Here is a 17,317-nt window from a genome sequence, read left to right on the forward strand (position 1 = left end):
TGACGAGAGCATCACTGAAGGACACGGCTCTCCAGAATTACCATCTCAAACACCAACCAGCTCAAACAGCCTCATTCCTTCAGGATCAGAGGAACCCGGCATCTCCCTTTCTTAATAAACTCGTGGGGCTGTTTAAACAAGTCTGTGCGGCTGCTTCAACAAATGAGACACAGCCGTATAAAACATGACTACGTCAACAATCAGACGACCTTCTAACAAAGCAGCACCTCAGAGCACGATCCGTCCCAGAATGCACCGCTGCCACATCCGCTGACGCTCAGACAGACGAGACACACAGGGGACTAAAAAACCTGTGTTATGTTAATAGAGCAGTCGTAAATATGCAAATGCGGAGCTGGATGAGCATTAGAGCGGTTAACCTCCGGTCTGTTCGCAGGAGAGCATAAAACATTCTGACCCGGGGGAATTAAGCACCATGCCCCAAGAAGCCGTGGTTTACAGTGAATTTATAACAGCTAAGGGGCTTTTGCAGACATAACCGCTCACCTGCTTGGTCTTTGACCTGCTGATGGTGTCTGAGAGAGGCTTCTTCTTCTCTTTCACTGCGGTCTTGGAGAAGAGTTCGACAAACTCATCAAAATCCACGGATGGCTCCTCGATCTTCTCCCACACGACAGAATGAGAATCCCTGCGGAGGAAACACCTGCTTTACCAACATATTAAATATCTGAAGAGGAATTTGAATCAAAGCAAATGAGACAATTCTAACATTAACTGCTTTTAATTTAGCTCATCTGATTAGATGCCGCATCTCTCTGGAACACTTGATTGTGATTGGTCAGTGGTGTCGTTCTGTAAACTGGGTAATTGATTAATTCCTCCATCGCTCTGTTCGTTTAATGTCTCTCTTATCACAACACACTCTTTCTGCTCACAGAATAAAATTATTTACACTCTAATCAACGTTCACTGTGAAAGACTTCATGATTTGGGCGGTTAACGATGTTGCTAGGACACAGCATCCTGGTTGCTAGGGTGTTTTTTTCCTGTCCAACATTAAAAGTGAATCTGGTGAATCACACACCCGATGTGCAGGTGAAAACAATTAACAAATGCAGTAATATTCTTATTAATGTCAGGACTGTTATTAAAATCTTTTGCACTGATGCAGTTAATGACAAATAAAAAATTTCTCCCCTTAACGCCAAATATATTTTAAGAAAAATCAAATAAAAAATAGTTCTGATTATTGTCTGAAATCTAATGCACATTCAACGTGTTAAAGATTAAACATTTGCATCAGTTCATCACTTACACTTATTTACATCGATTGTGTGAGTCACTGGTTTTTATCAAGGTGTTGCTAGGGCATGGCATCCTGGTTGCTAGGGTGTTTTAGGGGCTTTCTTCCTGTCTGGCATGAGTGATTTTCTGGTATGTAGATTATTTTTGATTCAGCGACTGAAAATTGTGAAAGCCTTATCACTCAAATCACTAACTATGAGCACTAGTGAGCAACAGTGATGCCTCATCAAACACCCCTAAAAACTACAGTGCCTGGTACTTTGGCCATTAGCTTGGCAATTTGTGTAAATCAGTGCAAAATAAAGAAATGCTGTAAAAGAGTGAAGCAGTGCAGTACTTTTTGGTGTGCAGCTGAATACGAGTCCAGTACAGCGGTTTCATGGGTCTCGGCGGCTCCACCAGGCTTTTACGAGGAGGTTTCTCCTGCGGTGCTCCTAACGCGTACAGACCCATCGGGAGCGGAGGAGGCAGAGAACCCAGACCGAAGGTCAGGGGAGGACCTGGAGGAGGAGGAGGTGCAAATACACCTGGAAGAGGAGGTGCACCCATTCCCGGGAGAGGAGGAGGTGGAGGTGCACCCATTCCCGGGAGAGGAGGAGGCGGAGGAGGTGCACCCATTCCCGGGAGAGGAGGTGGAGGAGGAGGTGCACCCATTCCCGGGAGAGGAGGTGGAGGAGGAGGTGCACCCATTCCCGGGAGAGGAGGAGGCGGAGGAGGTGCACCCATTCCCGGGAGAGGAGGCGGCGGAGGAGGTGCAGCCATTCCCGGGAAAGGAGGCGGCGGAGGAGGTGCACCCATTCCCGGGAGAGGAGGCGGTGGCGGAGGAGGAGCAAATGAACTGCCTGGGAGAGGAGGAGGTGCAGGAAGAGCGCTCATTCCTGGAAGCGGAGGTGGAGGAGGAGGTGCACACATCCCGGATGGAGGAGGAGGCACTGAAGCCGGCTGCTGCTGACACATGCACACAAACGCTTGAGAAACAGTCTCAGTTTCTGATGGCAGTGAGGAGTCACTCCTCCCAGGCCCCTGCACCTCCACAGGAGGCACTTTAAACCTAAAGCTCTCGTCCATAGGAGACGTCTGCACTGATTTGGCCTCCAGCGGCAGCAGCGCAGTGATTTCTGTCTGCAGGTCCACATGGCAGACGTCTGGGAGGAGACGCTCCTCTCCTCCACACTCCTGGTCTTGTGTCTGCACCTCCTGCTCCAGCAGAGGCTGCTGTTTCTCCAGCTCCGCGATCTTACAGCGCAGGTCTTCGATGGTCTGCTCCAGCTGCTCGATCACGCAGACGTGCTCCTGCTTCAGATGCACCGTCTTTATCACCGACTCCTCCTGCAGAGACAGAGACAGGCGTGACGAAAAGCAGATGAACACCGCAGACAGAAACCGACAGAAACCTGGGTTTCTCTTCCACTGGATTCACACAATTAAATGAGTTTCCTGTGGGAAGAAACAATGGACGGAATAGATTGACTCAAAACATGACAACAGATGCCCGCAATCACAGGACCTAATAGAGAACAGCACTGATGTTTAATGAGAAACACGGCTTGTCTCTCAGTGGCTCTGACAGACGTTTTGAATCAGTATACACGATGCCAGGCTAAAAATTTATTTATTTATTTATTTATTTATTTATTTATATATATATATATATATATATATATATATATATATATATATATATATATATATATATATATATATATATATATATGGATTTAATAATAAAAATAAGATACTTACATTTTTTTGAACTATTCAAATAAAAATAAAACATTTACAAAATTTTACAACATTTATGAAAATAATTTGCATGATTGTTTATACTCTATTAATTGCAAAATGTGTAAAAATTCACAAATATAGTAATAATTTGATAAGATATTCACATTATTAATTAAATTAACATTAATGCAAATTAGTCATTGTGTGCATACAATGAAATAATTGTATAATACATGTTTGAATTTCATTTCATAAAAGCTTAAATGAAAACAAAATGATATAATCATAGGTAATTAAATGTGTAATATTAGTATTTATATTATAATAAATGTGTGTACAACTGTTTCAATTAATATACAAATTAATAATTGTGTGTTTGTGTGCAAATATATATATATATATATAAAATTTTGAAATAAATATTAATAAAAAAGTTAATTTAAACAAAGCATTTAATTATGTGTGAATGTATTATAATTAACACTTGTGTGCATGTTTATAATGTGAAATAGTGTAAAAGCATTGTTAGAACAGAAGGTCCACTAGCTGTCTGTAGTGAGTCTGAGGGACTGAAGTATGCTCTGATACTGCCCTCTGCTGGTAGTGCACACTGAAGCACACTTCTCCTGAGCTCATGACAGATGTTTATTTTCTGTTTCTGAAATTAAACAAACTTTGGTAACGATTAAACATTAGTCCAGCAGCAGGGCACCGAAACAAACACCACAATCAGCCCAATAACCTGGAGCTTCTCACGCATCCCATCCATCCATCTGCTCCAGACAGACACTTGCTGCATTTAAAGACATTTCACTCAGATTTATCACGAGGACATGTGACGATGCTGCTTCAACCAAAATAGTAAAAAGTTCCATGGTATTACCACGCTTTCTGGACATATATAATATAATACTATGATACAGATGTGATTTAAAGAGAAAAAAAATAAAACAAAAACAAGGGCGCACCTGAATGTGCCGGATTTCTTCCTCCTGTTGTTTCTTAAGGTCCGAGACGATGGCCTGATGCTCTGAAACACACACAAACAGTGCTAAACACTTTAAAACCGACTGGAAATATGAGTCTGTGATTATGAATGAAGCTTCAAAACAATCGGTTTCATTCTGCAAGTGTGATTGTGATCACATCCAGTCACAGAATGAACTTCATGAGCACTACTGAAGCATGAAGCGATGCTGGCATTAACCCAGATTTAGAAACCGTTTATAGTTGGATTTGAATAAAGATTTATTACATTTTATATATAAAAATACAAAATATAAAGTACATAAATATATACATAACACAAAAAATAAATTATATAAATATATATTTTTTTTTTATTGTGTGTCAGATGTTTGACTAAGAATCTCTGTGAACTCACACAAGACATGGCACAAGGGATGATGGGCAGAAAAACACTCATGACACTGATCTTCAATATGCAGAAAGTTATTACGCTGAGTTGAGGAAGCAAACTTTCTGAAATGCTACAGAAACAACTTTTCTAAATGCACCGACTCGAACTCCTCATTCAGTTTAAACTCTAGAACCACCAAACTCCGGACAGAACTCCAGACTGATCTGAAGCTAGGTACTCTTATCATTTCAGAATGATCCAATTTATAGTTTTCATAAAACTGAAGATTAAAAATCATAGAAATCCCATAGACTTACATTGACGCAATGTTCAGATGAGCCAAGACTATTCAAACTTTAACTCCCAGAATGCCTTGAGACTAAATGAAGCTTCCTCTCTATTTAATATTTTAATCCATTTAGACACAATTAATACACATCTATCCATCAACCATCCAGACCAACCTAGCAACCACCCTGAGTATCCTAGCAACTGCATAGTAACACATTAACAACAACCTATCTATAATTTCTAATCGTTTTTTAATAGACTATTTGTTTTCAAAACATTCAGATTTTAATCTTTAAATCGAATCTATTTCAAACTGAAAACTGTCAAACTTATAAAACTGTTGTAAACTGTTGTAAGCTTTCTGTGCTGGCTTTCTCAAGCCAACTTCTGGACTAACTTCATCTAGGATCTCTGTCCTGTATGATCAGGTGAGTGATGAAGATGAGTGAATGATGAGGCTACATTAGATAAACATCAGCATGCAGGGGATAAAGTCTAAAATGAGTTGTTGTAATATTTCAGCCGGTGACAGTGAAATGGGTGGAAGGCACAGATGACACGAGCGTGACCGAGTTACTCACCCTCCTGCTCCTCAACCGCTGCAAACAAAAATAACCCAAAGTTTAGACATTCAGAACCCTCTAGAATTAAATGACACCGCAGCACAGGCTCTCAGTGGATCTAATAGACGGAGCTTGATTAATATCATCTGAATGGGAGAGGGAACTGATCTCCGTACTGAAGCTCAGGTCTATAATAACTGCATGAATCTGAGAACGAACACAAACTAAGACCTGAAATCCTGAAGAAAATCCACCTTCCGAGACTAGACTCAATATTATACCAGGCCCAGACATTTTATTTTCCATTTTAAATGAGGTTTGGTTTTTTGTTTTAAGCTGTGATGTGCATGATTAAGCACTTTTAAATCACAAAAAAATAAAAATAAAAATAATTATGAATTTATTATTATTATTAAGGTAACAAGGTAACAATTCAGATTTTTGGTTTAGTACTAAATTATAGAAGAGACATAAAAAAATATAACAATCCGAGCAGCTGAGTCCTTAGCCATCTTCAAGAATCTGCTTAAAACACATCTCTTCCATCTTTATTTGACCCTCGAACTCTAGCAACCACTAAAAATACATATATATTCCTTCATTACACACAGACTGATATATTTCAAATGTTTATTTATTTTAATTGTGATGATTATAACTGAAAACTAAGGAAAATCCTAAATTCAGTATCTCAGAAAATTAGAATATTGTGAAAAGGTTCAATATTGAAGACACCTGGTGTCACAGTCTAATCAGCTAAATACCTCCAAACACCTGCAAAGTCTTTAAATGTTCTCTCAGTCTAGTTCTGTAGGCTACACAATCATGGGGAAGACTGCTGACCTGACAGTTGTCCAAAAGACGACCACTGACACCTTGCACAAGGAGGGCAAGACACAAAAGGTCATTGCAAAAGAGGCTGGCTGTTCACAGAGCTCTGTGTCCAAGCACATTAATAGAGAGGAGAAGGGAAGGAAAAGATGTGGTAGAAAAAGTGTACAAGCAATAGTGATAACCGCACCCTGGAGAGGATTGTGAAACTAAACCCATTCAGAAATGTGGGGGAGATTCACAAAGAGTGGACTGCAGCTGGAGCCAGTGCTTCAAGAACCACTACACACAGACGTATGCAAGACACGTGTTTCAGCTTCACATTCCTTGTGTCAAGACACTCTTGAACAAGAGACAGCGTCAGAAGCGTCTCGCTTCAGAAAGGACTGGACTGCTGCTGAGTGCTCCACAGTTATGTTCTCTGATGAAAGTAAATATTGCATTTCCTTTGGAAATCAGGGTCCCAGAGTCTGGAGGAAGAGAGGAGAGACACACGATCCTCGTTGCTTGAGTCCAGTGTAAAGTTTCCACAGTCAGTGATGGTTTGGGGTCAATGTCATCTGCTGGTGTTGGTCCACTGTGTTTTCTGAGGTCAAAGGTCAACACAGCCGTATACCAGGAAGTTTTAGAGCACTTCCTGCTGCGGACCAACTTTATGGAGATGCAGATTTCATTTTCCAACAGGACTCTGCACCTGCACACAGTGGTAAAGCTTCCAGTACCTGGTTTAAGGACCATGGTGTCCCTGTTCTTAATTGGCCAGCAAACTCACCTGACCTTAACCCCAGAGAGAATCTGTGTGTTATTGTGAAGAGGAGGATGTGATATAACAGACCCAAGAATGCAGAAGAGCTGAAGGCCACTATCAGAGACACCTGGTCTCTCATAACACCTGAGCAGTGCCACAGACTGATCCACTCCATGCCACGCCGCATTGCTGCAGTCATTCAGACACAAGAGACACAACTGAGTATTGAGTGCTGTACATGCTCATACTTTTCATCTTCATAGCTTTCAGTTGGCCAAGATTTCTAAATATCGTTTCTTTGTATTGGTCTTAAGTTATATTCTAATATTCTGAGATACTGAATTTGGGATTTTCCTTCAGTTGTCTGTTATAATCAGAGATGCACCAATCAAGATCAGCCGATCATTAATTACAATATGCCCAAAATAAAAAATGAATAAATAAAAACACAATATTATAGCAGACTAAAACTAAATTACAATTTACTTAAAAAAAAAAAAAAAAAAAAAAAAAAAAAATTGTGTCCCTGTTCCTGGATGTCACAACTTTAATAGAGGAAAAAACATGGAGTAACAGGGCTGCATATGATAAACGGGACACAGCTGAATAATGTGGTGTGTGTGTGTGTGTGTGTTCTCATACCATCCTCGGTGTATTTGGGTCGGGGCCCGTCCTCGGCTCCTGGTCTGGTCAGGGGCCACAGGTTCTTCAGGTGTTCTGGCAGACGTCCCTCCAGACGCTCCAGAGACGGAGGAGGCTGACTGACGGCTGCCCAGGTGTACAGCTGATCGTGCTGCAGACACAGGAGAACACACACACACAACCTCATCAAACACACACACACACCACAGGAGAACGCTTCCCTGCGAGCGGACACAGGGTCACGAGGGAGGAAGCTCAATATTCAGGAATCATTAGATGTTAATCGTCAGCATCTGAGTCTGTATGAGCTCAGACCTGCTCGAGCTCTAATGAGTCCAGCTGTGTTCCTCTGTCCTCTCCACATCTACTGATGAACTCCAGAACCTCCCAGAGCTTCACCGTCCCATCAGAGGACGACCCGCCACACGCGGTCTCCATCCTCTCAGCCCACGCTTATCGCCATGGCAACGGGCACGCGTGCAGCGCACACGCATGCATCCTCACATCCGTGACGCAGCAGACACACGCAGCTGCAGCGGTGTGTCGAGACGTCCATGTTCTCTCTGGAGCTGCTGATGCTGCAGTGAGATCAGGTTGCTTTCTGACGCAACAACCTCTCGCTCGCCCCAGCAGCACACAGAGAGAGAGAGAGAGAGAGAGAGAGAGAGAGAGAGAGAGAGAGAGAGAGAGAGAGAGAGAGAGAGAGAGAGAGAGAGAGAGAGAGAGAGAGACTGATGACGCTTTAAACCGGTCAGCGGCGGACGAGCCAATCAGAGAGCCCAGATTTACAGAGCCACGACTGTAAATAAGTGATGAAAACGCTGAACACACACTTTGGTCTCACACACACACTGCAGCAAACACACACCCTAAAATAAACAATCACCCATCACTGTAACCGTTATTGATTCACAAGCGTTCGATCAGATTCCAATTTTGATTTGATTCAATGTTGAATCATCCGGGAATAATAAGACACATCTGATCTGTACATGACTCCAAACATTACTGCTCTTTACACATCTGTGTCTTTAGATTCATACATCATCCGAAGCTGCATAAACCATCTCTCCAGTGATGTGTGGTGTGTGAGGAGGACAATATCTGTCTGAGATACAACTATTTAAGAAAAAACTATAAAAGAAAAAAGTACAATGTATCGTTGTCTATTGCTACAAATATACGTCTGTGATACCAATGACCGCTTCTGTGCTGCAAAGACACATTTAGGCCTAAAATGTAAACTTACGTGAACAGTAAAACTTCCAATTATTTGGATTAAGCAATTTTTTTATGAACTAATAAACTAACTTACTAAAGCACATTTTGCACGCATGCATGAATAAAACCGTTCAGCTTTCTGTACTCAAAAACATGAGTTTATTAACCATTCGCACCCGTTTGATTTTATTTATACAATGCATTTATTAATAAAGCGTAAAATCATGTTCACTGTGCATACAGTTATGTTAAGTTAAATTAGCAATATTATACAGTTAGCTGTGCGACAAGCAACTATTACATTTGTAAATCCAACCATTTGCATTTATTGCTGATAAACCTGATTATTGTGCATTTAAAACACAATCATCATCATTTCCAATATAGATATCTGATCCGTTTCAATTACGTATGACTGACAAAAAAGCTTTTAAGTTTTTTTAATTAGCACAGTTAAAACCAAAATGATTTTAACCCAAATGCATCGCAATTTTATATGCAATTCAAATCTAAATTTTAGGACTACTTCATCTAGTAGGACTACTTCTGTAAATCTCATAATCATGCCACGGTTCATCAGTCATTTGATGACCTGTGACCTCAAGCTCACGAATCTCAGCCAGCATATTCAGAACAATCTCTGAAAGCAATGCTGTTTGCTCCTGAGGAACCAAAGGATGATGCAGAGCTATTTCTGGCACAGTAAGAGCCAATCACAAATGAGCAGCAGATCACATGATCCCAGCCTCAGCCAGTAAGAGCAAGCACAAGACGACCTCAAGTATTGTGTTCATTCACAATAGTGTGTTCACAGACAGAAAACAAGACTCCACAGAAGCAGATGCTCAAACCCGAACGGTGAGAGTGAAGACTAACGGGACTCACGTCAAACTTGGGAGCGATCTGTGGTCTGCTGCTGTAGGGGTCTCTGAAGCAGTCGCTGAAGGGCAGCAGGAGACCCATGGCCAGGATCCTGGAGCACAGCTTCTCCGCCTCCTCCGGCTCTCCAGAGTCCTGCTGCTGGAAGAAGCGCTCCAACAGCGTCCGGCCTGCACACACACACACACACACACACACACACATCCAGCAGACTCAGACACTGATGCAAACACTGACGGGAAACGATGCTAGCATATAATGCATACAGTACTCAACATTCACATTTATGCATATAGCAGATGCTTTTATCCAAAGCGGATTACAGTGCATTCAGGCTGTACATTTTTCCAGTATGTGGTGAAATGTAGAGCCAACATTTTGCATATTCAAATGTTCATTTTACACGTTACACTAGCATTTCACTCCAAACAGCATGTGAATCTAATGGCTGCGTTTCAAAACCTGAGCAACATGTTTGGTTTGGAAACAGCTGGCGATTTTAATTAGAAACCGTTAACGAGTGTGTGTGTGTGTGTGTGTGTGTGAGTGAGATTGTGAATGAGTCACTGCTGCAGTGCTTGAGCTGGAGCTTCATCTCCTCACCGTCTCCACAGTGAAAATATAAATCATTAGTCACATGATCACAGCACACTCCTGTCATAGCAATATTTGCATAATATCCTGCCTGAACCTTCAGCTCGCCGTGATATCATCAGTTCCTGCAGTCATTCACACACACACACACACACACACACAGCGTCCTGAGTTTACAAGCCTGGTCATCAACAGCTCATTCACTTCATTAGCATTTCAATAAGACCACAGAGGGGTCCACGGTTAAACATGCTGTCAGACAGCCAATGAGAAACAAGCTGAGGTGCATCATGGGAAATGGAGTTCTGCCCATTAAACTCAACACATTTGTATAGATGAACGTTATTAAATGTTGGTTTTAATAGAGTCGCACTGGCTTTATTAGGCAGATCTTGGAAGTCAGATAAATTTAGCACAAGAAAATGCATCTGAAAGACAATGCAGAGACGCAGGACAGGAATCAGACAGTGACTCACGGAGGGAGGAGCACAGCGACGGACAGATGCTCACAGAGATCTGACACGGTGTGTTTAACCCCACGGACCAGATGAGGAGAACAACACACCATGAGAGTGTGTCGAATCAGACGCTTCTCATGCACAACACCATCCATTTCTTAAAAACACTGGGAATAAATTATTCATGAGGCTCTACAGCAAAAGAAGAAATGCTTTATTTGAGCTCACAGACTGAACTGAATGATTCTTTTGAATCAATCAATAGATCAATCAATCAGAAAGGCAGTTTGTGTGATAGAGAAACTAATGAAAAAAAAAAAGGCTCTGATTTAAAACTCTTGAAATCTGGCAACCTCAGCCATGAAAGCTATGCAACAGTATCCGTTTCCCATCGATCCGCAGCGCAGCAGGAGCTCAGAAGTCAATAGAGAAACGTGTGCTCGAGCTCCAGCAACCTGCCCTCGCTCTGATTGGCTGAGAGCGAGCATGTGACGTCACTAATGGACCGGATCACACCACACCATCTGCTCTAGAGAACAGAACACATTCAGAGATCCTGCGCAGAGAACGTTAACCATCACTGAACCAACACACTGCTGAATCAGAGCTGAAACTACACTTCAACACAGAGTTAATATCTCAGTTCTGAGCAGAAGACGGTCAACCTGTGAGATAAACAATACATTGCAGAAATATAAACATAAAAAGTATTGAGAGGTATAAACTAAATATCTCAATTCTGGGGAAGAAAGTCAGAAAAAAGCACAATTAGCTTTTATATGTATTTGGCAGATATTATATAATATAATAGAAGTGCCAGTTTTGCTTACATGGCATATTTAAAAGATAAAGCTGACTTAGAGGTCAAAAGAGCTTTTTAAACAAATATTTAGTCTCCTGACCAGTTCATAAGGAATGAGATGTAAATAAACAAGTGTAAGACATAACACATATGTAAACACATGCATCACTGAACATCTTTTAATCCAGTCCTGTTAAGAAAACCGTCAGAATGCAGTGTTTACGTTCTGTTTTTTCTTCTTGATGGATTATTTCTCAAGCGATATTGAAGTGGGCTCAATCGGATCGACTGCAGTGATCACACGAAGGCTTTTCAGTCTGATTAACAGATTCTTTAATTGCATGTAAATGCAGCTCCTGCTGAACCAGCGAAGTCATGTTATTAGTGGAGTTCTTCAGGATCTGGGAATCAGAATTCAGACGGATTCATTCAGATCCAGAGCGGTTCATCAGTCTCTAACACAAAGAGCTCTGCCAGCACAACACAGACTGACAGAGAGAGAGAGAGAGAGAGAGAGAGAGGGAGAGAGAGAATATACTGAGGAGCAGAACAAGAGAGAGATAGAGAGAGAGAGAGAGAGAGAATATACTGAGGAGCAGAACAACAGAGAGAGAGAGAGAGAGAGAGAGAGAGAGAGAGAGAGAGAGAGAGAGAGAATATACTGAGGAGCAGAACAACAGACAGAGAGCATCCTCTTATTCACTGACGCGCCGCTTCATCTGCATCTCTCACACACTGATGCTGCTCAGCTCTCTGCTGATTTTGGTCTAAGTGTTGGACTCGGATCAAACTCAACATGTTTCTGTTTACTGCTCATACACATGACAACATCTCCAGCCATCCCATAATGCCTCTCTACAGGACAGAGACTCACTGCAGACTGCACTGTTTATACACTGCCAACCACTTACAGAAGACAAGAGTGTTACATTTCAAACAGTCTGGTGCTACATTGTTGTCACTTGAGCTTATCACGTTTAATTCAGTCAGTAGCATAAAAATATGGTTACTTTAGAACTTGTGAATTAATTGACTGATTTTGTTTGATTAAATGACACTTGAAATGGAAGATCGAGCACATTGCATTGTGGGATACTGTGTCCAGTGCAAGTGTGCTTGTGTCATCCAGACTTCCATGCAAACAGAGCATTTTATAAAGTGTATACTAGAGACTGGTCAGAACCGGTCAGCTAGATTAGTGTGATCAACTAGAATTTAGTAACATTTTACAGTAAGGTTCCATTTCTTAACATTAGCTGGTTAACAAGCTAACAACTAAATCATTTATTAACCCAAATATTAACTGGCACGTACTAGCACATTATTAAAATTAATAGTTAATGCCAACTTAATTTAATATCACTGAAATTCTGAATCTTTTTTTTCTGTTTTATTTTAATTTTGGTAAAGTCTTAGTGATTATGTTGTGTGCTTTAGTGATTTTATATATGACTACACAATTTTACTTCTGTTTTAGTTTATTTCAGTACATCAAGGAACGTTGCCTTGGTAAATAACTGAAATCAAATTAAATATTAGTGCTGTCCAACGATTAAATCGCATCAAAAATACAAATTTGTTTACATAATATAAGTGTGTACTCTCTATATAAATACACACAAATGCATGTATATATTTAAGAAAAAATTATATTTGCATTGTAAGTGTATTTATAATATGTATTAATTATATAAATATAAACATGTAAATATTTTCAAATATGTACTAAATGAGTGTTTTTTAATATTTACACAAATATACAGTACACACAGACACTATGTAAACAAAAACTTTTTATGGATGCGATTAATTGTTTGCGAGCACTAATATACAGTATATATATATATATTACTCAAGTATATTTTATTTCAAGTAAAAAAAAATTTTGTGGTACTAGTTTTAGTTTAGTTAACTATAATTAGTTTGCATTGCTTTTTGTTACTTTGTGTTTAATATACCAGCAAAAAACACAATTTTTAACAATGATGCATGAAATAGGAAGAATTTAGAGATGCAACTTCAGCGCCTATAACACATCAGTAGCTTTTTAGAAGTATGAAGGCTCCATCATGAAAGTTGGGTGTATAAGGACGTTCACATTAGTTTAGAAGGAGTGCAGCTCTCACCTGTGAAGACCTCGTGAGTCACAGAGCCCCGCTGTGTGCCCGTCCTGAGTGTCCCCTCCGAGCCGCCGTACTCCAGGAAGTCATCTGACCCGGCCGCTTTCGGCGGGAGCGGTCGGAGCTCCTCGGTCCAGTCTGCGGAGCGGCTGATGGGTCCGGTGATGCTGTAGGAGCGCTGACGCTTGACCCGTCTCCTCTCGGGCCGGTCCGGGCCCCGGCGGGTGAAGAGCGGGCTGAGGGCCGGCGAGGGCCCGGGCGAGCAGGAGGGCGAGCTCAGCTGCCTCGTGGTGGTTTTGATGTAGGACGTGTTGATGGCCGGGTACGGCTTGACCGCAGTCTTCATCCGCCGTGTGGCCAGAGGACTCTCCTGCAGGATCGACACGCTGCTCTTGCGCCTCTGGAGGAGTGCGACAGGCTCTTCGGGCGGCTCGATGACGGTGACACACTCCAGAGAGCCCGTGGACCCGAGCCCGTCGGCCTCAGACACCGTATCTGTGCTGGGAACATCAGCATCTTCTTCCACGGCCTCCACGGCGCTCTCGAATGAAGCGGTGAGGTCAGGGAAGCTGGTGGTGCTGGTCGTCACAGCAACCACTGGAGGAGGAGGAGGAGGAGGAGGGGCCTCGGGCTCTTTTGTGACCGGAGCACAAAGGGCCTCTTCTGGGAGCCCATTCACAGCCGGCTCGTCCTCCTCAGGGAGGCGCGGTGCACTAACAAGCCCGTTTTCTGGTTTAGGAAAGGCTTCGAGCACGGTGAAGGGCTCTGAGTCGGGGGTGGGGGTGTTTTGGGTTTGTTTACAGTCCCAGGGAACCTCGACGGGGGCCGTGAGCATCACGCCCTGCTTCAGACGGATGGCCTGCTGGATGTCTGCCAGCAAATCCTCCTGCTCGGCGGCCGAGTGGAAGCTGTACATGTCCGTGTCGGATCCGGAGCTCGCCACCTTCTTCTCCTCCTCCTGGCTGTCCAGCGTGTTCTGTCTGCTCTCCGAATGTCCGAGCTCATCTCCAGAGAGATCGGGCGTCTTATTATCCAGCTCGTCCAGCGCATCCTCTTTGGATCCGCTCAGGAAGCCCTTCGCCTTGCTCTGGTTCTTGCGCTTCCGTATGTGAGGAAACACCGAGGATCTGTCGGATTTGTTTTTCTTCTTCCCTCCCTCCCCTCCCTTCCCGTGTGATTTCTTGCCGTGGAATCCTTTCTTTGTGCCGTCGTGAGCTGCGCTCTCATCCGCCGCGCCTCCCGCTTCCGAGCGCTTCAGCTTCCCGTCCTGATTTCCCATGATGAGTGGCTCTCTCACGCCATGACGGCTCCACGGTCTGCGTTTGCGTCTGCGCGAGCGGACACTCGACGTGCTCTCGCTCTCGGAGGATGATGAGGAGGAGGAGGAGAGCAGAGCGAAGGAGGAGGCGGTGACGAAAGAGAGCAGCTCGCTGTCGTCCTCTCCTCTGCAGAAGGATGTGTGTGGGGAGGGTGGGACACGCGTGTGCAGGAGGCAGTGGCCCCGAGGGACATGCGTGTGTGGGGAGGGTGAGACATGTGTGTGCGGGAGGCAGTACTGCTGTCGTCTGCCCCGTCTCAACGCCTCCAGCAGTCTCTGTCTGAACCCTGGAGCCTCCAGCATCTGCCCCGGCTGCATCACGCAGCACACACACTCACACACACCAGCTACAGCACAGAACACAGCCGTCAGAAATACACAATGCAAGCAGAAATAAACCTTCTGACTAAGCAAAACATTAGCTTTGCAAAAAGAATATGATTTGCTGTCTGACACATTTGGTTTCAGCTGAGCTGTTTAATGAAAATGGGAAGAAAAACGTTATTTTTAGAAAACTGACACCAGTTAAATTTAGCATCAGTGAGATTATGGTAAATATCAGATTTTCTTTTTAGATTTTCTGCTTTCATGCTAGTTTTTTTCTCCAGCTTTTTTGTTAAAAGTTTTAGTAATTGTGTTGTTTTGTCATTTTTTTATTATAAATATTTTCATATTTGTTTTACTTTATTTTAGCACAAAAAAAGTTATTTTTTTAAGAACTGACAGAAGTCAAACCAATCTCTTCAAGAGTTTTGTTAATATTTAGAGTAAGTCTTTATATTCATATCTTGTTTGCTTTTATTTATATTTCCTGCTTTTATTAGTAATTGTGTTTTTTTTTTTTTTTTTTTTTTTTCTCCAGTTTTTGTTATTTTAGTACATCAAGATAAAAAATATATAAATATTGCCTTGGGAAGTAGCTGAATTTATTTATTTTTTGGTATTTTACGCATTTATTTTAAGAAACAATAATGTGTGTTTTTTATGGCTTTAGATGTAGATATATACCTATAATAACCCTGGGTTAAAGATCATTTATAAAATGCACTTGTTTCTAAACAAAAAGAATATTTAAATAAACTGATAAAAATGTTAGAAAATGATTTACAGTTTTTCATGTGGCATCTAGTTTTAGAAAGCATTAGCCAAATAGACATGAGGTTCTGTCAAACATTTAAACTCATTTCATCAGTCAATTAAAGACAAAATATGAGACAAAAAAAAACCTAACCCTAATCATAACAACATGCGAATCATGCAAGAAATATCCTAACATGTTAATTATGCTAGATACATGATAGCAAAATGCTAACATCATGATCAAACATGCTAACAACATTCAAATCATGCTAGAAACAAGCGAACAAAATGCTTATTGTTCTAGATAGATGCTAGCATCATGTTAACGACATGCAAATCATGCTAGCAACATGCTAATAGTGCTGAAAACATGTTCTCTGCAGATGATCATGCCAGAAACATGCTAATCATGTTTCATCAAAAATTCTAATCATGTCAGAAGCATGTTAGCAACATCTTAACATAATGCTAATAGTATGATTCTAATATAGAAACATGCTAGCAACATCTATCAACCCTAACCCTAACCCTAACCCATCCACCTAAATTTAAAACTTTACTTTGGTTTAAAACTTTTCAGGCTTTTACAACTACTCCAAAATTTCAAGCCAACCTTAAAAGTTTGTCTTAAATAACTTTTTAATCTTTTTATTATTATTATTATAATTATTATTATTATTATTGGAGGCAGTTAGATTCTTACAGAATACAAGATGAGTTTTCAGTTGAAGATTGTGAGGGATAACTACGGTTTTCATCCTAGAATCGGTAACTGACTACAAGTTTTACCAAGTAATCTACCCAGCCAGTAGTCATTATGCGCAAATAAGCACACTATCCTTCAAATATTTATATTATTATTGTTAGTTGACCTTTGCTGGTGGCCTTCGCCGGTGAACTCGCGTGATGACGTCACGACGCCCTCCTGCAGCGTAGACCGTAGATTGTAAGAGAAATCCTCACGTGGACTTTAATGACTGACGGACTGACAGTTCGACAGAAATAACAGAAGAAAACAGTTAAACTGACTCCACTAACTTAGATCTCTCAGGATCCACGTGACTCTGAAAGTGAAGTCAATTAATCAATTCGACTACACGTTAAAATCTCTTCATTTTAAAAACGGCTTCGAGTTTGTTTCTTTGTAAAAACATGGACGAAATGTCCCTGTGACATCGAACCTGACTATCTGATTCTGATTGTGTGTTCCGGTCGAGCTCGAGCTGATTGTGTTGATACTCACTCATGAGTCACTGCTCCGTCATTACCGTGTGTTTTCGGTTTTCCCGCCGCCAGGTTTAATGCGACACCTGTGCTGTGCGTCACCTGTGCGTGCGTCTCCAGCAGCGACACCCAGTGGCCAGGTGCAGTCATTACACTTGGTTTAATAAACCAGTAAAATATGACAAACTTTAATAC

The 17,317-nt window shown here is 41.7% G+C and overlaps 1 protein-coding gene across 3 annotated transcripts in view; it reads right to left on the reverse strand.

The window, feature by feature from the left end:
• LOC113055873 (formin-2-like) overlaps positions 1-17,203 on the reverse strand; it is a 33,781-nt gene extending 16,578 nt beyond the window's left edge. Inside the window, exons 1-8 of one of the 3 annotated variants that reach the window (XM_026222251.1) lie at positions 17,142-17,203; positions 13,507-15,165; positions 9,533-9,696; positions 7,427-7,577; positions 5,224-5,241; positions 3,960-4,021; positions 1,604-2,595; positions 508-649 (exon numbers count right to left, since the gene is read on the reverse strand). In XM_026222251.1, the coding sequence (XP_026078036.1) occupies positions 508-649; positions 1,604-2,595; positions 3,960-4,021; positions 5,224-5,241; positions 7,427-7,577; positions 9,533-9,696; positions 13,507-15,165; positions 17,142-17,145 (3,192 nt within the window). In that variant the 5' untranslated portion in view covers positions 17,146-17,203. The other 2 variants (XM_026222253.1, XM_026222252.1) reach the window with 2 other exon arrangements.
• Between the last annotated feature and the right edge of the window lie 114 nt (positions 17,204-17,317).

The sequence above is a fragment of the Carassius auratus genome, chromosome 37, assembly GCF_003368295.1.
Source record: "Carassius auratus strain Wakin chromosome 37, ASM336829v1, whole genome shotgun sequence".
NCBI classification, from domain to species: Eukaryota; Metazoa; Chordata; class Actinopteri; order Cypriniformes; family Cyprinidae; genus Carassius; species Carassius auratus.